We start from the raw sequence: 27,650 nt of genomic DNA, 5'->3' as shown, positions 1-27,650 counted from the left end.
AAAATTAAATAGAATTGAATAGAATTGAATAGAACTGAATAAAAGTGAATACAATTAAGTAGAATTAATAAATAGAAGCAAATAGAATTAAATAGAGAGAGAGAGAGAATTAAACAGAATTAAATCGTAATTAATATTAAATAAAAACTTAGATGATACTTAACTTTAAATAGCCGATTAATTTCAACTGGAAATCAGATTAACTACAACAGATTTTGAATAAAAACCACCCAACTATATAATTTTCTCAGTTATAAAAGTGAATCGTGTCGAAATCAAACATTTCGTTATTTAATTTTTCCCATTTCCTTACTTTCCACTAAATAGAAAAAATACACGTTAATCTCGGCCGTCAGTCGCTACGTCGATGAAATCGCAAAAGCTTTGACAACGGATTATCCAAGCGAAGCTTTCGTCGATTTTCTTCCAGTCGCGGAAAATTCACACTCTAAAAATTGCATTTCCCTCTTCGAACTTTCCGTCCGTCCGGAAACAGGGAAAAACGAGGTTTAAGCCGACGTCTGTCGGAACACCGCGCATTTTTAACGAAAATTCCGAGTCGCTGGAACCGTCGTTGTTACGCAGTCAGAATCTTCGATCTGCCGTCGAAGACGCGGTTCTTATCAGCTCGTCCTCATCAGTCGATATCTCTGTTCCCGAAGGCGCGTTGTCGACGATACTGTTACAGTTACAGCGTTGTAACAGCCTGTCGTAAGTCGCGCGACAGCAACGATCGGTTGTTAAGGAAGATTTCGAAAGAGGACGAGGACGTGGACACGCAGTTCCGCGAACGTCGAGCGTCCCTAAAAGACCCGTCGCGTCGACGTCTCGACGGTTATCGACGAACGGATAGCGAGCATACTCGACTCGGTGAATGGCAGCTGCTCGACCGCTGTAAAAATCTAATAGCGGCGTTGCCGGATACGAGGCTCTTACTTCCGAACAGCTGCGAAAATATTCTGCAGACCCACAACAGGTGTCAGACGACTTGTTAACGTCAAGCATTAACCGTTATTTTACTGGATGGGGAGGTTTTTATCGTTCGACTCGTTTCATTCGGCTTCACTTCATTATCTCGTCCTTTGAAAACCAAGAATTGCAGAATACAATCGTTTGATTTTATAAATTATTCAGGGAAGAATAGAGGGAGCAGCAATTTGATTCTGCTGCTTAAGAGGCTTCGGTTGTCATTTTGATGTAATTAATTCATTGTTTTCGTAGACTGAAAGCTGTAGATTATAATTGCATATTTTTAAAAATTGTTCAGTGAAGGATATAGAATGAGGAACAATTTTATTTTGCTCGCTAGAAAACTACCATTATTTCACTGATTCAATTTAATTATTGTTTGTAGACCAAGAATTTGTAGAATACGAATTTTTTTATTTGTATTAATTCTTCGGTGAAGAATAGAGTGAAAAACCATTTCATTTTGCTGGCTAGAATTAATTAATTTATCATTTACAGATTAACAGTTGTATCATAGAATACAAATGCAAGAATTTAGAGAAGAAAAGCATAATGAACAATGTTTTCTTTTGCTGGTTAGAATACTTGCATTGCCTGCTTCGTGTAATTAATTTCCTGTTCGTTAGAATTGTAGAACAAAAATGCGCACTTTTAAAACTTCGTTCAGCGAAAAACACATTAAGGAAGCATTCGGCTATCTATTGGGTTGGCAACTAAGTAATTGCCGATTTGTTCAATGAAATAAAAAATTTTTTTTACTTGGAACGAAGTTTAATCTGTAATGTATTTTCCATTTTGTTCGATGACCTTTTGCCATCTCTCTGACAACTTGAAAATTCCACGCTCGTAGAAAGTCTGATCCTTTTCGGCCAAAAACTGAGTCAAGTGAGATTTTACAGCGTCGTCGTCATTAAAAGTTTTACCACGAAGGGAGTTGTCCAGGGATCGAAATAAATGGTAATCCGATGGCGCGAGATCAGAGCTATATGGTGGGTGTAACATCAATTCCCAATCAATATCCATCAATTTTTGCCGAGTGGACAAAGACGTGTGCGGCCTAGCATTGTCCTGCTGGAAAATGACACGATTGACCAATTCTGGTCGCTTTTCCTTGACCGCTGCATTCAATTTGTCCAGCTGCTAACATTCACGGATAATAAAAAATAACATAATAATAATAATAATTTTATAATATAACATTTACGGATATCATAAAAGTGGAAGTGAGAGACATCTATAACTGAAATCGGCAATTACTTAGTTGCCAACCTAATAAACTAAAGTTATACGGAGCCAAAGGGCAAGAGGGGAAGTGAATTGAATCGAACGGAATCAAACAGAAGCAAACTAGAAAGTAATAAAACGAAATGAAACTAGAGGAAATCAAACAGAATTAAATAAATCTACAGCGAATCAAGCAGAATCAAACTAAGTCCATACAGAGTTAGGAAAAATCAAGGCAAATTGAATGAAACGGGACTAAATAGTATCAAATTGAAACATAAGACTATCGTCGAGTGCAAGAAAAAAGAATCGAACGAAAACTCAAAGAAAATCATGTTGATCATACATAATCAAACAAAAACAAAATCTTTATGAATTTTTGCTGAGTGGACAAAGACGTGTGCGGCCTAGCATTGTGCTGCTGGAAAATGACACCTTTACGATTGACCAATTCTAGTCGCTTTTCCTTGACCGCTGCATTCAATTTGTCCAGCTGCTAACATTCACGGATAATAAAAAATAACATAATAATAATAATAATAATTTTATAATCTAACATTTACGGATATCATAAAAATGGGAGTGAGAGACATCTATAACTGAAATCGGCAATTACTTAGTTGCCAACCCAATAGTACGAACAGACAACTTGCGTTGTCTGTTTCTACTAATTAATTCATTGTTTGTCGATTTAGAATTGTCAAATAAAAATGTACACCTTTAAAAATTCACTTAGCGAAAAACACATTAAGAATGAATTTGATTTGGCTGGCTAGAAGTAGATTCGCGTTGCCTCATTCTTTTAATTAATTTATTGTTCATTAACATATCGTCAGCTTCATTCAATAAATTTATTGTTTGCGAATTCCAAACCGTCGAATACAAATATGTACATTTTTAACAAACAATTTCACTTTGCCAGTTGGAAGAGCCACTGGCCTCCCATCACATCCCCCAGCGAACCAAAACAATTCAACAATTAATTAACAGAGAGTCGGACGGAACGTCCCGTTCAGCTTCCCAAATATTTGGAATGGAAACAACGAGATAGGAGAGCGAAGCAGGTCGGCGATGTCGAGCACACGCGTCGGCAGGTGTTAACAGCGGAACTAATTAGGCATCGAAGGGAGCAATCGGTAATTCAAAGCTGCAGAATCCTTTGGCAACGATGACACTCTGTGTATCGTCGCCGCTCCGTTCCAGCCCGAAATCTCTCGGCCAGATCTCTCTCGGCGCAAGGATCGATGGACGATCGACCGGGCGCGACCTTCGATCGGACGGGCTTCGATCGAGTGCGTCGACAATTAATCGCGTCTCCGGCCGAACAATATTGTTACACCGGCGAACGACAAAAACAGCAGCAACTGCGACGAACGTCCGCCCTCTTCCGTCTCCTTCCCGTCAACCACCCCACTCACTCACCCCACGAACATCGATCTAATTATCTCTGTAATTAGGTCTGCCGTGGCGCGTCGTATCTCCGATGAATTATCGACGTTTTCATACGGAGAGACCGAGCGCCGGCCGCGCTGATTGGATTCCAAGCAATTATTGGCCGCTCTTCGGCCGCCGCTGGAAATTTCGAAAACACTGTTCTCTCTCCTATAGAAATCGAATCACGACGAGTGCAACGAATCCTGTTTAGCCCTCGAGGATTTCGCACGGTCCCCGGACCGTTTTCTCTTCGGTGTTCGGGATTGTTTCTCCGAATTCGCAAATCGTTTCCTCGATACCGGTCATCGAGGCGTGATTACGCTGCCAGGGTATTGTTAAATATAGTACACTCCGCGACAAAAAGATCGCACGCTTCGAAAGAAAGTGATTTTTAGTCGTTTAAGATTACAATCGAGGTTTTGTTTTTTAAATAAAAATTAGTGAAAGACCACTATAAACAGTCGAAACAATATCAGTTTTTGGGAAAAGAAGCGGAATTTTTGTTGGAATACATTGCGACAAAATGGTGGCGTACTACAAATTATGTGTAACAGTAAATCAATGAATGATATTTAATTCTTAATATTTTGCGGATTTTCCTTGACATTTAATAATAACAGCCGTCGTTCTCTTTGGCGGAGATTTATAAAACTTTGAAATAGTTTCTTTTAATAGTTAAAAACATGGAATCTCTCATTTATTAATTCCTACGAAATTTCGTGACAGTGTAATGATTTTTATCTCAATTCAAATTTGTAGAGCAGAGTCGCAATTTTGGCAAAATTTGCTCCGAGTTGCGGGAGTTGCAATAATTTACATGTAAATTATTTACATATTATATTTTTCTTTATTATGTATTTATACACTAAAAATCTAATACAATTCAAATTAATTCATGAATAATTTTTTACAATTTAAATTGTAATGAAGATTTATATCAAAAATCTATATCCTTTAAACAACAGCTTTTTTCAAAATTTGATCGAACCTGATTGAATCTTTTTGAGAAGTCAAAGGGTTATTTTGGGTTTAAAATCACATAAATACCTCAGGCCATGCATCGATGTCATTCAAAAATAAAATTAGATTCTTTATGCCTTCATTTCAGTGTATTATGAGTGTATCGAACTTTTAACAATAAGTTCAAAGTTGCGGCAATGTAAACTGCACTATAAGGAATTCAGGCGACTGAACCTGTTCGCCATTTTTGTTCCCTGAAACGGCTCTAAAAAATCATACATCGAGTTTTATGGTGTCGTTGCAAAATAGAGACTTCAGTCTTTAAATTCATGATGGACTCAGTCACACCAAAAAATTTTCAATGATTTTGTGGACGTTTCAATATGTAGCATTTTTGAGGAAACTTTTGAAGGAAAATGAACAAGACTTTAGGCTTCAGAATGAATTCAGATTTAACAATGATGACAATTGAGCCGTTTATTTTGAAAGTGGCATAAGTCACTTTGTTTTGAAGTCGATATATTTAAGGGTTTGCGTTTTAACACGTTTAAAAATATGGATGCTAATTTTCGAGAAGATTTACTTGTATTTGTTATCTCAGGATGCTGATATTTTTCTCAGTATAAATAATTTCGTATAAACATTAAAAAATCACCACTTTTCATTACGGTAAAGTGACTTATGCCACTTTCAAAATAAACGGCTCATATTATCCTTAACTTTGTATTTGTCTCTGCTATGTTCGAGGTCGTTGTTGGATTAAATTCGGTTAAATTAGTTCGTTGGATAATATTTGGAGGAAATTTTGAGAAAGTTGCGGATAACAAACGGAGGTCCGATTCTCAAGGGCGGTTTCCTCCGTCGCCTAATTGCTTGTTCGGCTACAAACGTCGATCACGCGAGGACCGCGAAGAAAAACTCGTCGTCGCGACGTGATCCCGATCATGCTCGCGCGGGACGGATGGGAATGAACGGTCTCGCAGGTTCGAGAGATCGATAGACTCGAAGGACGCTTTGTTTACACTCGACTTACTTAAGTGCCAGCCGGAATGACTTCCGTCGACGCGGTGCGACGCCAGAATATTCGCGCGGCTAATTACCGGCGTTAATTACCGGAACGAACAATGCTTCCGCGCAACGACGCGCGCCAAGATGGCGTGCTTGGCATCGGTACTGTTCACGAGTCCTTCGAGAAATGGACGAACACCATCGACGTCCTAAATAGACGTTGGAAATGGACGTTGCTTTAGGCGACACGACAATATCGTAGCAGTGCCGAGTTGGCCATATTTTAGTCGAATAACGAATAACGCAATCAATTTTATATTCGAAGAATTTGTTCGAAGAATTTATTCGAAATATTATACAAATCAAATTTTATTCGAGGAAGTTATTCGAAATATTTCTCGAATCAAATTTTATTCGAAATACTTCTTGAATAAAATTTTATTCCAAGAGTTTATTCGAAATATTGTACGAATAAATATTTATTTCAAGAGTTTATATTCGAAATATTATACGAATAAATATTTATTCCAAGAGTTTATATTGGATATATTGTACGAATAAAATTATATTCCAAGAGTTTATTCGAAATATTATACGAATAAAATTTTATTCCTAGAGTTTATCCGAAATATTATACGAATAAATATTTATTCCAAGAGTTTATATTGGATATATTGTACGAATAAAATTATATTCCAAGAGTTTATTCGAAATATTGTACGAATAAAATTTTATTCCTAGAGTTTATCCGAAATATTATACGAATAAATATTTATTCCAAGAGTTTATATTCGATATATTGTACGAATAAAATTATATTCCAAGAGTTTATTCGAAATATTGTACGAATAAAATTTTATTCCTAGAGTTTATCCGAAATATTATACGAATAAATATTTATTCCAAGAGTTTATATTCGATATATTGTACGAATAAAATTATATTCCAAGAGTTTATTCGAAATATTGTACGAATAAAATTTTATTCCTAGAGTTTATTCGAAATATTATACGAATAAAATTTTATTCCAAGAGTTTATTCGAAATATTATACGAATAAAATTTTATTTCAAGAGTTTATTCGAAATATTATACGAATAAAATTTTATTCCTAGAGTTTCTTCGAAATATTGTACGAATAAAATTTTATTCCTAGAGTTTATTCGAAATATTATACGAATAAAATTTTATTTCAAGAGTTTATTCGAAATATTATACGAATAAAATTTTATTTGAAGAGTTTATTCGAAATATTATACGAATAAAATTTTATTCCTAGAGTTTCTTCGAAATATTGTACGAATAAAATTTTATTCCTAGAGTTTATTCGAAATATTATACGAATAAAATTTTATTTCAAGAGTTTATTCGAAATATTATACGAATAAAATTTTATTTCAAGAGTTTATTCGAAATATTATACGAATAAAATTTTATTTCAAGAGTTTATTCGAAATATTATACGAATAAAATTTTATTTCAAGAGTTTATTCGAAATATTATACGAATAAAATTTTATTTCAAGAGTTTATTCGAAATATTATACGAATAAAATTTTATTCCAAGAGTTTATTCGAAATATTATACGAATAAAATTTTATTTCATGAATTTATTCCAAAGATCACTCGAATAAAAAGATTACTATTTCGCATCAGGATCCACGATGCGACTGTCTGACTGTCCGGTGAATAATTGCATGGAATAAAAGATAATAAAAGAAAACGGATTATCCGTTGCTAAAGGTCAAAGTTCAGTAGAGTGTAATCCGATTATTAGAGTACGGATGATTCAATATTTATAGGAAATGCAACCAATCAAGGGGCAACAGAGTAACGAACATTTCTCTACGGTAAAAATAATAATAATACTAATAATAATATTAATATTAATAATAATTTTATTTATTAACGAGACAAGCGAGAAAGCAATAATAACGTAGCAGTCGTGCAAGTACGGGTAAAATAGAAAAACTTGAAACAAAAAAGACTTAAATATAAGAGATAAGTGAAATAGAAAAAAAAGATGGTGATGGTAAAACATCGTTAAGGAGAATCACATTGTTCCAGTTCCATTTCTTCCGCTTCTGGATGGCGACCTTTCGAAACTCCGCGGAAAGATTCGCAGCCCGTTCTCGATTAGTGTGCACTCGAATGTCTCATTCTTCCGGGCCGTGGGTCTAACAAAACGTGACCGTTCGCGTCCAGAAGAATTTTCACGGTAGCTGTCAGACGGCATCGAAGAAGCACGCCGGAAAATTACAAGAGCAAACGCGGAGAAACTCGTGCTCGCGCTTCATCTCTAAATGGAAAGCGGGGCGCAGCGAAGGGACCTGACCGAATAAAAATGTCCAGAAGTAGTTCGCACGTGGGAAATGTAAACGTCGCGTAGCACCGGAATGCTGATCGGAGCGGAGAGAACGAAGGTCCCAGGGAACACGGTGGAAAAATCGTCGTGGAAGCCAACTGCGCGCGCGGAAACTGTTATTTGGAGCGTTCTCGGGCTTTTCGAGGACGTGTCTCGAAATTGAAACGAACGAGGCTTCGCAAAATACGGTGTCACCTTGTTCCGCAAGGTAACGGATGGGCCGGTGCTGTCTCCAGTAACCCACGAATCTTTTTTTGTTAGACAGTGGCGAGAATGATTTTACTCGAATATTGCGAAGCGACGCGTACGGCGCTGTAGCTCGAAGTAGATAACTTTGAACGTGATCGATATTTTTGGATGCAAAGATTTTGAACAGATTCCAGGTGGATTGGTAGATCTTCTCGCATAGTTTGAAATTTGTCTGTCCATCGGTTTCGTTGGCAAAAATTCCCAATGACACTCTATACATCACGACAGCAAGAGGTTTAATTTGCAATTGCAGGATGACTGGTTCGATTGCGTAAATGAACTCTAGCGGGAAGTATAAAATAATTAATAGCGACACTACATATTTCCGCGTGAGAAAAATGTTTTTACGTTCTCCAAAGATTGGCAAATCGACCCACAAAGTTTAGAATATGTAGATCTACTGGGCTCGCTAGAAAAAATTCCCTTTCGCATTGTGCACAATGAAATCTACAGACTTGATCATGTACACGAACTCTAGAAGAGAATATAAAATTGTTACTATTATGTATTTTCAAAGAAAAAAATACTCTTTACGTTCTTGAAAGATTAACAAATCAACGCACAAAGTTTACAATTTGTTGGTCTACTAGTTTTGCTAAAAAAAATTCCTCAATTCCCGCAATGACAGTTTCGGTTGCGTAAATGAACTCTAACAGAAAGTATAAAATAATTAATAACAATACGGCATATTTCAGAATGAAAAAAATGTTTTTACATTTTCTAAATATTGGCAAATCAACCCATAAAGTTACAAATTTATAGATCTGCTAGTCTCGCTAGAAAGAAAACCTCAATTCTCATAATCACAGTTTACATTGCGTACATAAGCTCCAACGGAACTTATAAAATAACTAATACTAATACTGCATATTTCTATATAAAAAAAATATTTCTGCACTCTCTAAAGATTGCCGAATCCGTCCACGAAGTCTAATATTTCTAGACCAACCGGTTTCCCTGAACAAAATTCTAGAAATCGACACTGGCAGATTCAGCATTAATTGGAGGGACGTAACCGTTGGTCGCGAAGGAAGCCCATGATAGTCAAGGGCAACGACCTCAGGGTTAATCGTGACCCTTAACGTCGACCTGAACGAAGGACGGTAAGGAGATGCGTTAGGCAGGGTGGTAGGGTAGTCGGAGGGTAAGGAGAACGTGACACCGAGATACGTACCTCGTTAACTCCGCGCACGATCGCCCTCATGGTCGCGTTCCTTGGACCGTCGACGGTCTTCCCGTCGTCCGTCGGTCCCCACGAGGCGCTATAAATGTCGATGAGGTCAGGTTCGTGTCCCATGCTGTTCGCCTCGATCAAGTCGGTCATGTAAGGCTGATCCAGCATTCGGATGCCGGCCACTTTCGAGTCGTACGCGACGCCCACGCCGCACACGCCGTTGTCCCGGGCTGCTGCCACCTCGCCCGCGCACCTGGTCCCATGGCTGTAGACAGAAAACATAATCTCTGGTTCATTTTTTAAGAAATCATCCGTGAAACCTCTCTCCTCACCACAAGGGAGATCCTCCGTTTTCTTTCCTTAAAAATTTGATAGCTTTACCAGTGAATTTCTCGACCCACGGATCGATTCTTTTTGCAGTTTTCAAAAAGAAGTTTTGTACGTCAAAGTCACTTTTTATTTGAAAAGAATGTTAATTGTTGGATATTTATTTATTTATTTATTCAGTTAGTTACGGATAAAAATTGTATTTTAACTTATTTTACTGCATTTTATTTTATATTTTAAAATTGTGTTTTATATATTTGCATGTTACGTTGTATTTTATGTTTCTGTACCACGAGTTGCCTTTTAAATTGTGTTCTTCGAATTTCACTTTAGTTATTTTGTTTAGTTTTTTTTTCAAGGTCCGCATGGCTAGTATGCAGGAATTCTCAACGAAACTGAAGACCACAATCGCTTAATTATTTTGTGTTTCGAAATTGTATTCCACGTATTTGAGAATGTTCCGTTGTGTTTTATGTTTTTGTATTATATCTCGAATTTCATTTTGATTTGTGGTTTCGAATTTCGACCTGCGATCCTTATGGCTACTTACAAGGATTTCTAACGAATCCGAACACCATAATCACTTAATTATTTCGTGCTTTAAAATAATATTTTACATATCTGTACTTTGCATTGCATTATACATATTTGTACTTTGCATTGTATTTTACGTATTTGTATTTTACATCGTGTTTTATACAGGGTGTCCCATAATTATGTTAACACCTGGAAAAGGGTGTTCCTGAGGTTAGCTGAGGTGATTTGAAGTAACTTTTTCCTTAGCGAAAATGCAATCCGCGGCTTTGTTTACGAGTTATTAACGAAAAACGGTGACCAATGAGAGGCGAGCTCGCCTAGCGCTAGGCGACCGAGCCAATCAGCGGAACTGAGCTTCGACCGCTCGTTGACACGGCCGCCTCGCGCCAGTTGATCTCGCCTCTCATTGGTCACTGTTTTTCGTTAATAACTCGTAAACAAAGCCGCGGATTGCATTTTCGCTAAGGAAAAAGTTACTTCAAATAACTTCAGGAATCACCCTTTTCCAGGTGTTAACATAATTATGGGACACCTTGTATATTTGTACATTGCATTATATTCTACGTATTTGTACTTTGCATCGTATTTTATATTTTTGTACCTGGAATTGCATTTTGAATGGTATCTCCCGAGCTTTCGTCTTAGTTATTTTGTTTAGTATTCATTGCCAGCTTCGATCCGGGGTCCACGTAGCTACCCGCAAGGACTCCGAGGAATTCTAGGCTCCCGAGGAACGTGATGACAGCGAGGCAGGGCGACGTAGTCACTTAATCATCGCGTGGCTCGCCGAAAAGGGACGCGATGGTTTATCGTGGGAATTAATCAGCCGCGATTAAAGAGTAATTACACGAGGAAACTGTGACGATTAATTACAGGCGAGGCCGTCCCTCCTCGAGTTCTTCGCAACGCGCGGGAAATTATCGCGTGATAAACATTACTCAAGAAATAATTTCGCGCAGACGATAAGTGTCGCATAATCTGCGTCGGCCTTTCGTCGGATCTGGATTGTCCAGCGATAATTGTTTAAAATTAAATTGTTCGAAGATATAATCGGTCGGTGAAACAGAAACGATCGCGACTGTACCGGGAGCATTCTCCGGACGAATACACGGAATTCCTCCGGCAGAGGCTCAACGTCGGAAAATTACAACTATGAGCTTTTCTCCTCTAACAACGAAATACCGAGAGCAACGTACAAGGAGAAATTTGCTAGGCGGAGTCACTTGAGGGAGCTTCTGCGAGGCACAAAGCCCAGAGAATGATAATTATCCTCTTTATCGGGTGTAGGAACCTTGGAAATGTCGGAGAAAATGTTGAAAATTCATGAAAGCACTGTCCAAAAGAACGTGTATGTTAATGACCTAAAGGCCGAGATTTAGGCTGATTCAAACGATCCTGTAATTGATCAACGAGTACCCAAGTGGAATCCTAATTGCCCTAATTTGATCTCATTAACAAGCTTTAATAAAATTCTCACATTTTCCTCGAAGCAAAGTAATTTAATTAACCGAAATTACATATTCGCTGTTCGTACTTTAGCAATTTTATGGAACGTTGAATTCCGTTCGTCCGTAATGTTTTTTCCGCAGAAAATATCTCCTGCTTATCCTTCTCTTTATTACTTTCTGTCAGTCATCCGCATGCTCATGAATTTATTCGCACTCATTTTCCACGCAAATCTTCTCCGTGTAGTAAATAATGTTGAAAATCCATGCCGCGTACGTTTTACACGAAGAAAAACTTTCCGCCATTTTTCTGCATATTTATGAATTCAATGTGCTTCTGCTTCTTCTACGAGTTCGACGCATGCTTACGTAAAGGAAACATGCATTTCGCATTTCCAAACGATTGTATACTATCGCAACAGGTGCGATGGAACGCGAAATTATCAATGTAACAGACAAATTTACCGAATCAATTTAAAAATGAAACTGTCAGCATTAATTATGAGATACAATTATTTTATTAGGATGATAATTAGTGTTGCAATTATTTTTATTATAATATAAACATTTTATAATAATAATAATAATAATTTTGATTACAGATGCATAAAATCTGCAGTCTAAAAGCGAGTTGCAATTTTTGTGTGACGAAAGTAGTCAAATTATTATTGGTTTGAAAAATTTCCTTAAATCTCTGTGGCTCCGCCCCAATTTCCTAACGTATCCAAAGCCCCGCCCAAATTCCACTGCGTTCCTCCACTCCAATTCCTCAGCGCATGTAAGGCCACGCCCAATTTCCGCAGCGGTTTCTCTTAGGCTCCGCCGCGATTATTTAGCGTATAGGAGACCACGCCCAATTTCCGTAGCTGTTTCTTAGACTCCGCTCCGTGCACGTACAAGATCACGCCCAAATTCCATGGCCTTTTCTAAAGCTCTACCATTTTCTAGAGTTCATAAGGCTCCGCCCAAATTGGGTAGTTCTTTGGAAGGCTCCGCCCTATATCATTAGCGTTGCTGAGGTTCCACTCTGAAACCCTAACATTCCTAAAGCATCGTCTCGATTTCATAGCACTTCTATAGTCCCGTCCAAAGTTCCTAGTATTCACTAGACTTCGCCAAAATTCGGAAGTATTTAATATCTTAATTTTTTTTATTTTAATATATTTTATCTTAATTTTATCTTAATTTTATCTTAATTTTATCTTAATTTCCAAGCCTATGTAAAGCCACGCCTACATTCTCTAGCGTTTCCTGAGACCCCACTCCCCAACTACAGTAATTTCTCCCGGAAATGCCAAATTTCCGATTGCTGGACATTTCCCTGTGCTAGTCCCACGCCTATGTAATTTATTGCTACGTCGATACTAAGGGTCGACAGAGTCGGTCAAGCGTGTGATGCGGCACGCGACGCGAATTCCCGGAAGACGACACAAAATGGTCTGTTAGGGTGTGAGTCAGGTAAGAAAAACCGCGGAGCTACAAGGTACGTGATAGGTACCAGGTACGTGACCATCGAATCGTGTCACGTGGCCTCCGGATTGCCTTCGAATAGTGAAAACAAATTAGAAATAAGAGTTAAGTCATTTTGCCGACTGCCTTTCTATAAAAACGAGCCGCCAGATCCGACGAAAAGCGACTGAGTATTCTCAGTTCTGCTGGTTTCAATTCCGAACATTTCTGGGAGAAATTACTGTACCTGACATTTCGAAGGTCACGCCCAAATTTCATCATGTCGTCCGAAGATCAGCCACAATTCTTGCGCACATCTAACGCCACGCCAAAATTCCTCAGCGTTTCCTGTAGCTCGTCCCCAATTTCCTAGTGTTTCCAAGACTCCGCCCACATGCCAAAATTCCTCAGTGTTTCCAATGGTTCCGCCCAATTCCCTAGTGTTTCTGAGTTTACGCCCAAATTTCTTAGCATCTTCCAAAGCTCAACCATAGTTATACAGCGCATCTAACACCCCGTCAAAATTCCTCAGCATTTCCCATGGATCCGCTCCAATTTCCTAGTGTTTCCAAGACTCCACCCATATGCTAAAATTCCTCAGTGTTTCCAATGGTTCCGCCCAATTCCCTAGTGTTTCTGATTTCACGCCCAAATTTCTTAGCATCTTTCAAAGCTTAACCATAGTTATACAGCGCATTTAACACCACGTCAAAATTCCTCAGCATTTCCCATGGCTCCGCTCCAATTTCCTAGTGTTTCCAAGACTCCACCCACATGCTGAAATTCCTCAGTGTTTCCAATGGTTCCGCCCAATTTCCTAGTGCTTCTGAGTTCACGCCCAAATTTCTTAGCGTCTTTTGAAGCTCAGCCACAGTTCTACAGCGCAACTAACAGCGCATCAAAAGTCCTCAGCGTTTCCTGTGGCTCCGCCCTAATTTCCTAGTGTCTCTAAGACTCCGCCCACATGCCAAAATTCCTCAGTGTTTCCAATGCTTCCGCCCAATTATCTAATGTTTCTGAATTCACGCCAAAATTTCTTAGCGTCTTCCGAAGTTCAGCCACAGTTCTACAGCGCATCTAACACTACGTCAAAATCCCTCAGCATTTCTCATGGCTCCGCTCCAATTTCCTAGTGTTTCTAAGACTCCGCCCACATGCCAAAATTCCTCAGTGTTTCCAATGCTTCCGCCCAATTATCTAATGTTTCTGAATTCACGCCAAAATTTCTTAGCGTCTTCCGAAGTTCAGCCACAGTTCTACAGCGCATCTAACACTACGTCAAAATCCCTCAGCATTTCCCATGGCTCCGCTCCAATTTCCTAGCGTTTTTAAGACTCCACCCACATTGCCTAGCTTTTTGTAAAGCTCCGCCTCATACGTTCAGCATTTCTGAGGCTTTTTTCTCGCTTCAACTCTCCAGCACTCTTAACGTCCTTCTCAAATTTCCTAGCGTTTCCATAGTCTCGCCCAAATTTCCTACCATCCTCAAAGCTCCGCCCAAACTCGCCACCGTATCTAAGACCACGCCCCAATCCCTAGACCGAATGTACACCTAGGTGGCATACCAAGTTCACAAAATACGGTAATGAATCCTGAATTTCTGCTCTCGCGTCAAAGAATCGGGATCAACGTCATTCTACGAGTTGCACCGAGTTTATGGTTCGTTCCTTTATCGTTCGTTTCTTTCATTACGCTAGTCAATGCCGTCATTGCGGGCCGTTTACTACGGGGTTCCGATTGCGCCAATAAAATCAAGAATGGATCTCGTAAAAAGCACAACGGTCGTCTTATACGTCGAGCATCGTCTTTCGAAATCGCCGACTTTTTCCCGCTAAGTAAATAAGGCTGCCGAGTCCGAGGTCGGCCGTGCAATATCACGGATTAACGGATTCCACGTGAACGACCGTCCGGAAAGCGTAATAATCAATTTCGCGTTTGTTTTCTCTCTCGGACTCGTTCCGCCCTGGTTCAAAGATCGCCGGTTGGTTTGTTTATTTGCCGAGGCGATTTTTATTCATTATTTTGTTATTATTACGATATTATTTATTATTACGATTAGTTTGACTATTTACAAAGACGCGAGAAGCAATTAGCTTCGAATTCGTGGCAGAAATCTGGTTCGAAGACAAACAGCGGTATATATTTCTCTGTGGATATGTTAATTAAAATTTTGTTTCGCGAGCGTTCTGGATTAAATGATGACTACGCCCCGATGATTAAACATGCTTGTAATTTTTCCATTTCGGTTTGATTTCGTTTGTAGCTGCAGTGGATTGTTTGTGTGTTCCTGTTATAGATTGATGATGATTTATTGATAAATAAATTATTTCTTTGTTTTATGTAAACTGACAAATAAAATCCACAAAATTTGACATTTTTCTATCTCAGATTATTTATTGAAATCAATCTTGTTCGCGGTTGCAATGGATTGTATGTTCTTCGTAGAGTACTCTAGTTAAATTTCCATAATTTTCGGTGCAATAAATACTTTCGAATAAAAATATTATCAGCATGTTCTCTGTAGATTGAAAAATTTGAAACCGTTACATTAGAAAAAATTCTAATAATTGCGACATTCATGAACGACTTTTAATTATTAACGAATTGCTTCGAATGAATTTTTTAAGCTAACAAAAAATATGACCTCATTAAGATTGGGATATTAATGAAATCTTCCAGGATTCGTGGGTCAATAATGGACCGGCGACTCTTTTATTATAAAATGTAGAAGAGCCAGGTAGAGGGACCAGTGAAAGCGAGCCTTGAAAGATATTAAAAATTTCGTTTGAAAGGGGTCGAGTTCGCAGATTGCGACGCACCCTTTGAGGATGATGATCGAAGTTTCCGAAGGCGGAATCGAAGCGATGGGAAACGACAGAAGTCTTTTTTTCCTGTACGTCCGATGAAGACGTGCTTGTCAGTGGCGTAAGCGCGCGGAAATTGCTCTGGAGCGTGACGTAAGCTCGTTACCCGTTACTCGTTCCGAAGAATCGCATTCTTGACTCAGAAACATTATTACGAACGTAATACTCGGAAATATTTCTGTCGGATCGACGGGGTAACTTTCCTCCCACAATTCTCTCCGAGACTTTACTATTTAAATCGATTCACTGAGTCAGGGACTGCATTCGAACTCGAACATGGCGCAGGCCACTCGAAATTGGGCGCAGCTGAATTCTTTTTCAACGAGTTCTAATTTGTTTAAGAAATACGAACTATGAACACCCCGCAAATTTACGTAAAATTTTATAATATTCATGAATTTTTATTTTTTAATTCTCTTTCAAATTTATTTACAAACATTATATTTTTATATAACTTCAGATAAATGTATACTTAAATTTTTGTTTACGAATTAATTACGTAATTCCAGAATTTATTACAAATTTATAAGTAAATTTAATTTTACAATAAATTTTCTTACAAATTTTATTATTTATTTTATTATTTTTACAAAATTTTATACAAATTCTATATTTCTACATCATTTCATGCAAATCCTATATTTTTCTATAATTTCATAGAAATTTATATTTAAATTTTATTATAAATCAATATATAATTTTTTTAATTTATTTAAAATCTCATATAATTTTACAGTTTATTATAAATTTATTCAGTCTAACTCGTTCATCTAATTTTATCTATAAATTGTTAAAATTTTTGGACACCTTCACGAAAGGAGACTGCAGCTACGAACTTTTATTCCGTGTCAATGTATGCAGTTATATCGCAGTCAATTAATGTTAAAATTAAATTCAAATAACTCGAACAAAAATGTAGTTTTCAAGCTGAAATCATTCCTGCGGTTTGTGCACATGACACTGAAAAAGCTTCTATATTCAATCGGACAATTTTTCCACAATGAAATAATTTCTTTCAATAAAAAGAATGGCAGTTAGATAATTAATTTCTATAGAATTCGATTCAGCGTAAAAAATGCTACAAAAATATCTATCTTCAACATTTTATATGAAAAATTGCTAGTACTTAGTTTCAACTAAATGTAATAATCGTCATCAATCAAATGCCCAAAGTAATTCATCAAAATTGATATTTGCGCAGAGATCCGCGATTCACAAATAAAGCCAACATGTTCTACTTCTCCAGTGCCATAAGGCCATCATTTTTCATTGAAGGCGGTGAATAAAGGTTTCCCGGTGGAATGTCGATTCCCATTGTCGAGAAGAAACCTTTTCAGTCGCTTCGAACGTTACCCCTCGGTTTCCTTTAATGACGACGTTACCCTTAATGAATTATGAAAAAAAAGAATGTTCTCTTTGCCGCAGCGAGAAGCTTTATGCCGGCGAGGGTTCTTATTCTCTCACGTTGCCGCCGGGTAATCACTGAAGCAACGATGACGCTAATTACTATCCGAGTATCGTTGATTAAACGATCGCGACGACCTTCGTCTATGAGATACGGTTTCCCGGGTCCAGAAGGTAGATTATTTCTACCAAGATAGCGTGCCTAGCAGATTGTTGTGGTTCTTAGAAGTCCGTGTATTCTGGTCTTACAAGTCATGTAGTTCGAACGAGCTGTGCGCTTGGAAACAACAGTTCAGAGTTCGCGGATCGATGGAAACAGAAAATTACTTTCTGAGTCGATAGATTTAGGTAATTATCGGATATTGTAGTTCATTATGGAAGGATTGAATTATAAAGAACTAGATTATAAAGAAGAACTAGATGGTACAAAATTATATTATAAAGAATTAGATTGTACAAAATTATATTATAAAGAATTATATTGTACAAAATTATATTATAAAAAATTAGATTGTACAAAATTATATTATAAAGAATTAGATTGTACAAAATTATATTATAAAGAACTAGATGGTATAAAATTATATTATAAAGAATTAGATTGTACAAAATTATATTATAAAGAATTATATTGTACAAAATTATATTATAAAGAATTAGATTGTACAAAATTATATTATAAAGAATTAGATGGTACAAAATTATATTATAAAGAATTAGATTGTACAAAATTATATTATAAAGAATTAGATTGTACAAAATTATATTATAAAGAATTATATTGTACAAAATTATATTATAAAAAATTAGATTGTACAAAATTATATTATAAAGAATTATATTGTACAAAATTATATTATAAAAAATTAGATTGTACAAAATTATATTATAAAGAATTAGATTGTACAAAATTATATTATAAAGAATTAGATGGTACAAAATTATATTATAAAGAATTAGATTGTACAAAATTATATTATACATGACTAAATTATAAAGAAACAGATTTTAAAATACTACATTGTCAAAAAATAGATTATAAGCCAGACAGCACAAAGACGTCTTAAAGACGTCTTAAAGACGTCCCGAATGTCTATGAACGATCGACGAACGGCTTACGAACAGCTTACGAACGACCTAGAAACGTCCTGTGTTACAAATCAGGACGCCTTACGGACGTTTTTAGGACGTCTAAGAGTAGGCCGTCCGCAGTCCGTTCGTAGACCGTTCGCAGACCATTCATAGGCCGTTTGCACACCATTTGTAGGAAATTGTTGGAATAGGGATTACATGTAGGAGTGAGTTTTAAGAAAATAACTCTTAATAAATTAGCAATAGACATGTAATGGTACTAAAAACAAAAAAAACTTTATTAAGAAAGCAGATGTGAAATTAAAATTAAAATGGAAATGAAAATTAGAACTGAAATTAAAATTGTACGATATTCGCAATAACGAAAAGAACGTGCACAACAAGAATAATAAGAACAATAACAACAATCGGAACTTCCGGATGTTACGGAACTTTTGAAACTTTCAAAACTTTTGTGGAACTTTCGGAACTTTCGAAACTTTCAGATGATGATAAAATAAAATTATTTAACAACGAGAAACGGTAAGGATAAAGTGATTTAGCAATTAGAATTGATACAAACAAAAATTGTATTATTCATTTTTAGTATTCATTCATTTTAAGAAATTAAATTTACAGTCTCGACTTGTTAATTAGTAATAGAATAATTTGGTTTCAACTCTGATAATTTTAATATGATGTACTATATGTAATTGATATGCACAAAGAAGCAATATACTTTCTTATCCGAAATCAACTTTTACTTTACTTGTACAGTTAGTCTTTAATTAGAAGTGTATTAACTAGAGCAGAGAAGCAGATAAAAATATAAAGTACGTATTACCCAATATGCACTGGACGTCTTAATGACGTCCATTTTATGTCCATTCCAGGTCTGAAAGTCGCACGCCCTAAAATAGACGGCTTTAAGACATCTTATTTCATATGTTAAAAGGACATCCAATTTGGACGTGAAATGGACATCTTTGAGACGTCCAGTGCTTATTGGGAAAGAAATGAATTATAAAGAGGTGCATTATAAAGAACTAGATTATGAAGAAATTGATTTTAAACAACTGATTTATAAAGAAGTAGATTGTAAAAAATTACATTATAAAGAACAGAATTATATAAAAAACTAGATTATAAAGAAATAGATTGTAAAAAAGTATATTATATACAAAACTAGACTATAAAAAAATAAATTTTTAACAACTGAATTATATAAAACACTACACTGTAAGAACTATATAAAAAAAAATAAAGAAGTAAATTATAAAGAACTAGACTATGAACAAACTACATTATAAAGCACTAAATCGTAGAGAACTAGAATCTCAGAATGAATTGCAATAGCTTCTTTCTAAAAACATTATATTCTAAAGACGATAGAAGTTGGTCCAATTTGTTTTGAGAAGCAACGTCGCTGAGATGCGACAGGTGGTTCGAAATTCTTGGCGAGAGTATAAATATTTTGGAGACGAAACTACAGAGAAAATATCGAATGAGGTATGCATATTGGGTTTCCCATACATTGCCTGTATTCGCAGATGCGCCGATGCGTTTCGCTATATAAATGCACCGCCGTTTGAAATGGCATTGTGTATCCTTTTTTACGGAGACGAATTCTCCGTAGAGCATTCTCTCTGAAAACGTACCGATGCGCAATACAAACGAAAATGAATTAATTACTATCGGTTAAAAAAAATCACAGTACATTTCAAATCATACTATATTTTCAAATCACTCCTATTATTTTCGCTTGTGATCAATAATTTCTTTAATCAGATCCGGTCCACTGATCACGCTAAGAAAAGTATGCGACTTCATCGAAGAAAAGGGTGAATTTATTCTTTTAACCGCATCGTTGGATCAGTCGATATTTTCTTGTCACTTAATTCTTCCTCCCAGAGTGTGACGTAATTATCAACAAACTATATATGTACATTATAAAGAACTGAATTATGAAGGACTAGATTGTAAAGAACTAGATAATAAAGAACTGGATTATAATGAACTAGATAATAAAGAACTGGATTATAAAAAACTAGATTATAAAGAATTAGATCTGAAAAAATGACATTATAAAAAACTAGTTTATAAAGAAATAGATTTAAAGAAATTACATTATAAAGAACTGGATTATAAAAAACTAGATTATAAAGAATTAGATTTTAAATAATTACATTATAAGAAACCAGATTATGAAAAAATAGATTTTATAGGACTAGATTTTGTGTAAAAAATTAGATTAGAAATATCTGGATTATAAAGAAATAGATTTAAAGAAATTACATTATAAAGGAACTAAATTATAAAGAATTGGATTATAAAAAACTAGATTATAAAGAATTAGATTTTAAATAATTACATTATAAGAAACCAGATTATGAAGAAATAGATTTTATAGGACTAGATTTTGTGTAAAAAGTTAGATTAGAAATATCTGGATTATAAAGAAATAGATTTAAAGAAATTACATAATAAAGAACTGAATTATAAAAAACTAGATTTTAAAGAATTAGATTTTAAATAATTACATTATAAAAAACTAGATTATAAAGAAATAGATTTTAAAGGACTAGATTTTGTGTGAAAAATTACATTAGAAAGATCTGGATGATAAAGAAATAGATTTAAAGAAATTACATTAAAAAAAACTGTATTATAAAAACCTAAATTATATAAAGAATATCTATTATATTGTAATATCTAATATATATATCTGTATATGCTGGCTGTCTTAAAATTATGGTACCTCTGAGAAATATGGCATTCCGGAGGACATTTGAAGTAACTTTTTCCTTAGCTCAAATGTAATCTGCCGTTTTGTTTACGAGTTATTAACGAAAAACAGTGACCAATGAGAGGCGAGATCAGCTGGCAGAAGGCGGCCGAGCCAATTAGCGGAACTGAACTTCGTCCGGTCATTGGCTCGGTCGCCTTGCGCCAACCGAGCTGGCCTCTAATTGGTCAGTGTTTTTCGTTAATAACTCGTAAACAAAGCTGCGAATTGCATTTTCGCTAAGGAAGAAGTTTCTTCAAATAAGCTCAGAAGTCCCTCATTTCCCGGAATTATTTATTATTTCCCATAATATATATATATGGGAATATTTTATTATTTCCCATAATTTTGGGACACTGTATATATCATTAACAACTAGACTGCGGATTTTAATGCGAAATAAAAATTGCCTGCGTTATTTACAAGCTACAGAAGCTTCACAGTCGTTTCTTTCTATTTTCCATTACTTTGTTCAGTTGAAAGTAATGCAAAATGTATTTTTAAATTCTTCGTACGTTTTCACCGTTCCGCGTTCAAGCTATTCGTTTTCGTCATGAAATCCGCAGTCCGTTTTCAATAACCCTTGCTCACCTATTGAACCAGTCATCGGTGTATCTCGGATACGGATAAGGATCATTACTGCTGAAGTCGTAGGAAGCCTTGGCATTCTGAAACAAAACAAGCGGTCCCGTCAGTTATTATCGTCTTCCCGTTCTTCGGATAAAAGATGCGAGAATTAGAACGCAGCTATTAATAACAACCGATCATCGAGCCGACAGCCTCCGCGCGGAATTATTCAATGGGATCGCTCGGATAACGAGGCGGCCGAATAAATCTCGCGGAAAAGTAACAAGGACTTCTCAACGCCGACTAATTGGCCACGGATACCAACCGGCGACATAGTTTGCGCTGTAAAATTCGCGTTTATTAATTTCAACCGGCTATAAATTCGTCCCGGCCCGCTGATAACGGCGGCCATTAATCTTGCTCTCTCTACCGGGAGTCAGCTTTTTCTCCGGTTTCCCTTCATCACTCGATTTTACTTGCCGCTAATTGGAAAAAGTACTGTTAAGGAACATTATCTCGAGGCATTCGACGGCTTCCTTTTTCTTCTGTAAAACGTTTCTTCTACGAACTTTCGGATTAAACCACTGTGTATATTATGTTCTGCAATTTAAAGGGTATTTCGCCCGTTTAATTAATACATAATGATGATAATCATAATGGGACGTTCCCTGCCGCATTCATGATCACCGAGATTTATACTTATCGAGCTCCGTTCGCGCTCTGGCGTATGACTTCTGCGAAACTCTATTGCAATATTCAATATTTTTAAAGGATATTCTGTTTTACGTGCTAACTTAATTATCCTGCTTCAAAATTGGGTTTTCTGATTCACGATAATATTTTTTTACTATTCTGTGGACTAGTTTCGAAGAGTACAAGCTATGTTTGCCGAATGTTTATAGCAATAATTTGTAAATACTTTGTATATTTTAAGATGGTATTAAAACACCAACATTATCAGTTTCAATTTATCGAAACTATTATTATTTGTACCGATAAACCATTTGCAAATATCTTGTGCATTTTAAGAAGCTTTTTAAACATCGTTACATCACTTTCAATTTATTATACTATTATTATTTGTACTGATAAATGATTTACCAATATTTTGTGCATTTTAAGACGATTTTGAAACATCTTTATATCACTTTCGATTCATCTAAACTATTATTATTTGAACTATATAAATAATCAGTAAATATTTTGTGCGTTCTAAGAAGATTTTTAAACATCGTTTCATCACTTTCAATTGAACTGAGAAATAATCAATAAATATTTTGTGCAGTTTGAGAAGATTTTTAAACATCGTTACATCAATTTCAATTTATTAAACTATTATTATTTGTACCGATAAACCATTTGCAAATATTTTGTGCATTTTGAGAAGATTTTTAAACATCGTTACATCACTTTCAATTTATTAAACTATTATGATTTGTATCGGTAAACCATTTGCAAATATTTTGTGCATTTTAAGAAGCTTTTTAAACATCGTTACATCACTTTCAATTTATTAAACTATTATTATTTGAACTGAGAAATAATGTGCCAATATTTTATGCACTTTAAGACGATTTTCAAACATCGTTATATCACTTTCGATTCATCTAAACTATTGTTATTTGAACTATATAAATAATCAGTAAATATTTGTGCATTTTAAGAAATTTATAAACATAGTTACACATCACTTTCAATTGATCTATCCCATTATTACTTGAACCATCAAAAGTAGAAACAGACTTTCTCGCCTTGTATAAGCCCGACGAACGTAAATCTGTCTCGCCGTCTCATAAACAAATTAAACTGAACGAACGAAAACCTTGCAACCCACATGATTCAGAACCAAGCGACACACATAATCAATTCTCCGCATTGCCTTCTAATAAAAGTGCCAACGACGACCAGCGTACCAACTTGAAGTAACTAAAAGCAGAAAGAATTTCTCCTCCGTTTCTCTGATTGCGCAGAGAAGAATTTCGCCCGAATAATCACGGCCCGGCGATAAAGCTAATTAGAGGCCAGCGAATTTTTCCCCGGCGAGTTTTCTCCCGTGAAACTTTCGCATTGTCACCCGGCTCGGAAAGTTGATCAGTAGTCCCGGCGACACGTGTAGATCCCATTGTCTCCATTGCGTCCACGTTTCACCTTTCTCGTTTCCGACGTGGCAGGTCGCATTGTCGATGCTGGCTGTCGCATCGAACGAACCAGCAACAGCGAGACATCCCGCAAGATATACGACATTATCTGCCCATTATTTCGCGCTATCAGTTTTCCTCGTAAAGTAAACCACGCGGCGCGACACTTCGAATCTATAATCGCGAGATCCTTTCAGCGACGTACTTCGGATCTGAATCCGGGTCGAGGATCCGTTCCATGGCGTTCCGGAACAATGCGATCTCTGGTTCCTGTTATTTATCCGACGCCATTCAAACGCGATATCGTCGAACTTCCTCCTTCGTCTAATAAGCGCCGCTGAAACGAAAACATTGACGCGGAATCAAATTTTCTTCGGCCGCTTTAATCATCTGACCGCTGTTTCCGTTCGTTCGAATTATTTGTTGAAGAACCTTCGCGCTGGATTTTTGTGCTGAATTCTTACGATTGATCCTCGCGATTAATGTTCCTGATTTCTCGACATTTCCCATTTCTCGAGAAATGAGAAAAAAGACTACAGGGTGTCCCAAAAATGTCTCGCAATCCGAAAGTAAGGGGATTCCTGAGGTCATTTCAAGCAACTTTTTCCGTAGCGAAAATGCAATTCGCGGCTTCGTTTACGAGTTATTAACGAAAAACAGATTGGGTATCATCAATACTTTTTTTTACATAAAATATTTTTAAAACTGCTAAATCTCGTGATTATAATATATTGGTATATTATAATGTTATTATTATTATATATTAGTATATACATATATAATAATAATATATTATTATATATATATATTATTATATACATATATAATAATAATATATTATTATATATATATTATTATATACTATTATATATATATATATATATATATATATATATATTATTATATATTATTATTAGTATATTGGTATGTCAGAGAGAGAGAGAGAGAGAGAGAGAGAGAGAGAGAGAGTCCCCCAAATTTTTGCATAATAGGCGTCCCATCACTCACAATAGCTAGAACGTATTTTTATAGTGAAAGACTAAAAGAATTTATTTTTACATCAAGTAGTTCTAAAGCTTTTTTTAGTTTTACGGCTTCCATGAATTGGTATTAATCCTAGATTGGTAGATGCTATTCCTTGATGATGATTGGTAGATGATATTCCTTGTTATATAATTCCTTGTAATAAATATTTATGTGTACAACCATGTATCTTTCATTGTTATTTTAGTGTTTCTATTTTCTTCATTAATTCTTCTATTTTGCGTATAATAGCCAAACATTAATTTGCATCCAATGAATTACAGGAGAGACTAAATTCTTTAAACGATAAACTGTGTCCTATAAATTCACTTTTAGTGATTTGATTATATTAAAATCGATCAACAGCTGCCAATTTCGATGTTGTTTCTGACAAATTCGGTCGTATAATAAATTTATTAATTGTTTCGTTTCCGTCCGAACACCGAAATCGTTTGACAGATTTAAAACTAGAACTACTGGTACTTGATTCATCCATACTTTCCACTCTTTTTTAAAACTGCGAACACCTCCAGGATGCCTACGAAAATCTATGGTTGCCCTATGACCTATGGGTCATATAAAATGGAAGAACTATTTTAAATTTTGCGTTTGTTCGGCTTCGAGTGCAAAGGGTTAAACTAACCAAAAATTCATTTCCGCGAAAATATGTTATAAAATAAATGAGATTCATAAAAATTTTCCCAGATTTAAATTTCACGAGAAATACTGTATTTTTCGAGAAATGGGAAAGAACCAATTATAAAATTTCTCGAGAAATCCTCGAGAAGGAACACTCATGATCGATCTTCGTACTTTGATATTTATGCTACGTCTTTACGTACAATGGTTGTGCTTCATCTTTACAATTGATTTTTGTGCTTCATCTTTGTGCCTCACTTTTACGATTGATTTTTGTGCTTCATCTTTACGATTGACCTTTGAGCCTCATTTTCACATCTGATTTTCCGCTTCATTTTTACGATTGACCTTTGTGCTTCATCTTCATAATTGATCTTCTGTGCTTCATTTCTATACCTCATCTTTACAATTTATTCGTACGCTTTGTCTTCATGCTTCATCTTTACAATTGATTTTTTGCTTCATCTTTACGACTGACCTATGTGCTTCATCTTTATGCTCGAATTGATTTTTGTGCTCCATCTTTATGCTCGATTTTTACAATCGCTGTTCATGCTTCATTTTTACGCTTCATCCTTACAATGGATTTTTGTGCTTCATATTTATGCTTAATCTTTCGTTTCACCTCTACGATTCACCTTTGTTCAATCTTCACGTGGCATCGAGGTGACAATTGCCACCGGGATAGTACACGGTACCCTAGAACTGTTTGCCACTCAACAGCACAATTTTTCACCGGTTTCATTTCCGAGCACGATTGCCTCTGTCAAGACAATAAATTCTATCCCTGAACCTCGCGTTGATTAACGTTTAATCTGCCGACCTAGAATCGCCGAAACAAACTGGCACCGGGATCTTCGAGGTCAAGACTAAAGCGTCGCGACGCTTCGGAAAAATCGTATACGTACGAAAGCAGATTTAAATTTTAAAGTGTGCTTGATGTGATGCGGACAAGAGGGATCGATGGAAGTTGTTCACGATGAAATGTTCGAGGGAAGAAGCTGTCAGATATTTTGTTTTCCGCAAACCTCGCAATTTTGTTCGAATTTTAACCTGGTGATCCGAATGATTTTTCTAGCTATTTTTACTGTCCGCTTCAATTTCTGAAGTACTGTTTTATTAAAGAAGTGCGATCTGTCTACAATAGTGTAAGAGAGAAATTAAATATATGACAATAAATTAAATATTTGGCAGGAAATTAAAAATCAAAAAACATCGAAAGTAAATTAAATGTTTGGAAGTAATTCAAGTATTTGACAATAAATTAAATACGTGATAGTAATACAAATATTTAGTATTTTACAATAAATTAAATATTTGTCGGTCTTGACAAAATAGAAAACGGATGAATTGTTGCCTGAGGAACCAAAAATTTCAATAAAATCAAAACGATGACCGATTTCTGTCGGTTGCTTGCGCGAGTGACAGATGAAAAAATGTTTCTAGAGTCTTTCTAGATGAAAAATAGAGGTCGTACTCACGTAATTATACTTCAAGTCCGGATGCATGTAGTCGACACCTGGAACAGGGAAGAAGAAAAAGAAGGTCAGCTGTGCCAGAATTAAAGAAGAAGGGACAAGGTGGGATTTGGATACTAAATTCAGGAACATTTTCGATTTTATAAGACACGAATGAATTTTCAAGACAATTTTTAACGATGATGTCAATCGTCGCTCATTTTCATCGATTATTTTCATCGACCATTTCTCAAGAAACAGAAATAAAGAAAACATCTTTATTAATAACAACACTGTTTTTTGTCATTAGACTGCGAATCTTTCAGCAGGATAAATATTTTCTTGATCAATTGTACGAAAAGTAAGTTAAATAAGCATATTTGCTTTCAATGATTTCAATAAATTAAGAACAATGTAAGACTATTCCAAAGTTCTTTCGACGTCCTAATTTGGAACTTCGCCGTGTCAATTTTAACATAAATGCGAAGAAAACCCACAATCTATTTATCACAAAGTTACCTCAGAGATGCAATTAACATGCAATTCATGTTTCCTATTTAAA

General features: G+C 35.8%; 1 protein-coding gene across 1 annotated transcript in view; it reads right to left on the bottom strand.

The window, feature by feature from the left end:
- Positions 1–27,650, bottom strand: part of amon (prohormone processing protease amontillado) — a 133,956-nt gene that overhangs the window by 44,929 nt on the left and 61,377 nt on the right. The window contains exons 4-6 of the mRNA XM_033478077.2: positions 27,113–27,150; positions 21,856–21,932; positions 9,383–9,647 (exon numbers count right to left, since the gene is read on the bottom strand). Of these exons, the coding sequence (XP_033333968.1) occupies positions 9,383–9,647; positions 21,856–21,932; positions 27,113–27,150 (380 nt within the window). The remainder of the gene's footprint in view (positions 1–9,382; positions 9,648–21,855; positions 21,933–27,112; positions 27,151–27,650) is intronic.

This window comes from Megalopta genalis, chromosome 13 (genome assembly GCF_051020955.1).
Source record: "Megalopta genalis isolate 19385.01 chromosome 13, iyMegGena1_principal, whole genome shotgun sequence".
NCBI classification, from domain to species: domain Eukaryota; kingdom Metazoa; phylum Arthropoda; class Insecta; order Hymenoptera; family Halictidae; genus Megalopta; species Megalopta genalis.
This window is presented reverse-complemented; position numbering and strand designations above follow the sequence as displayed.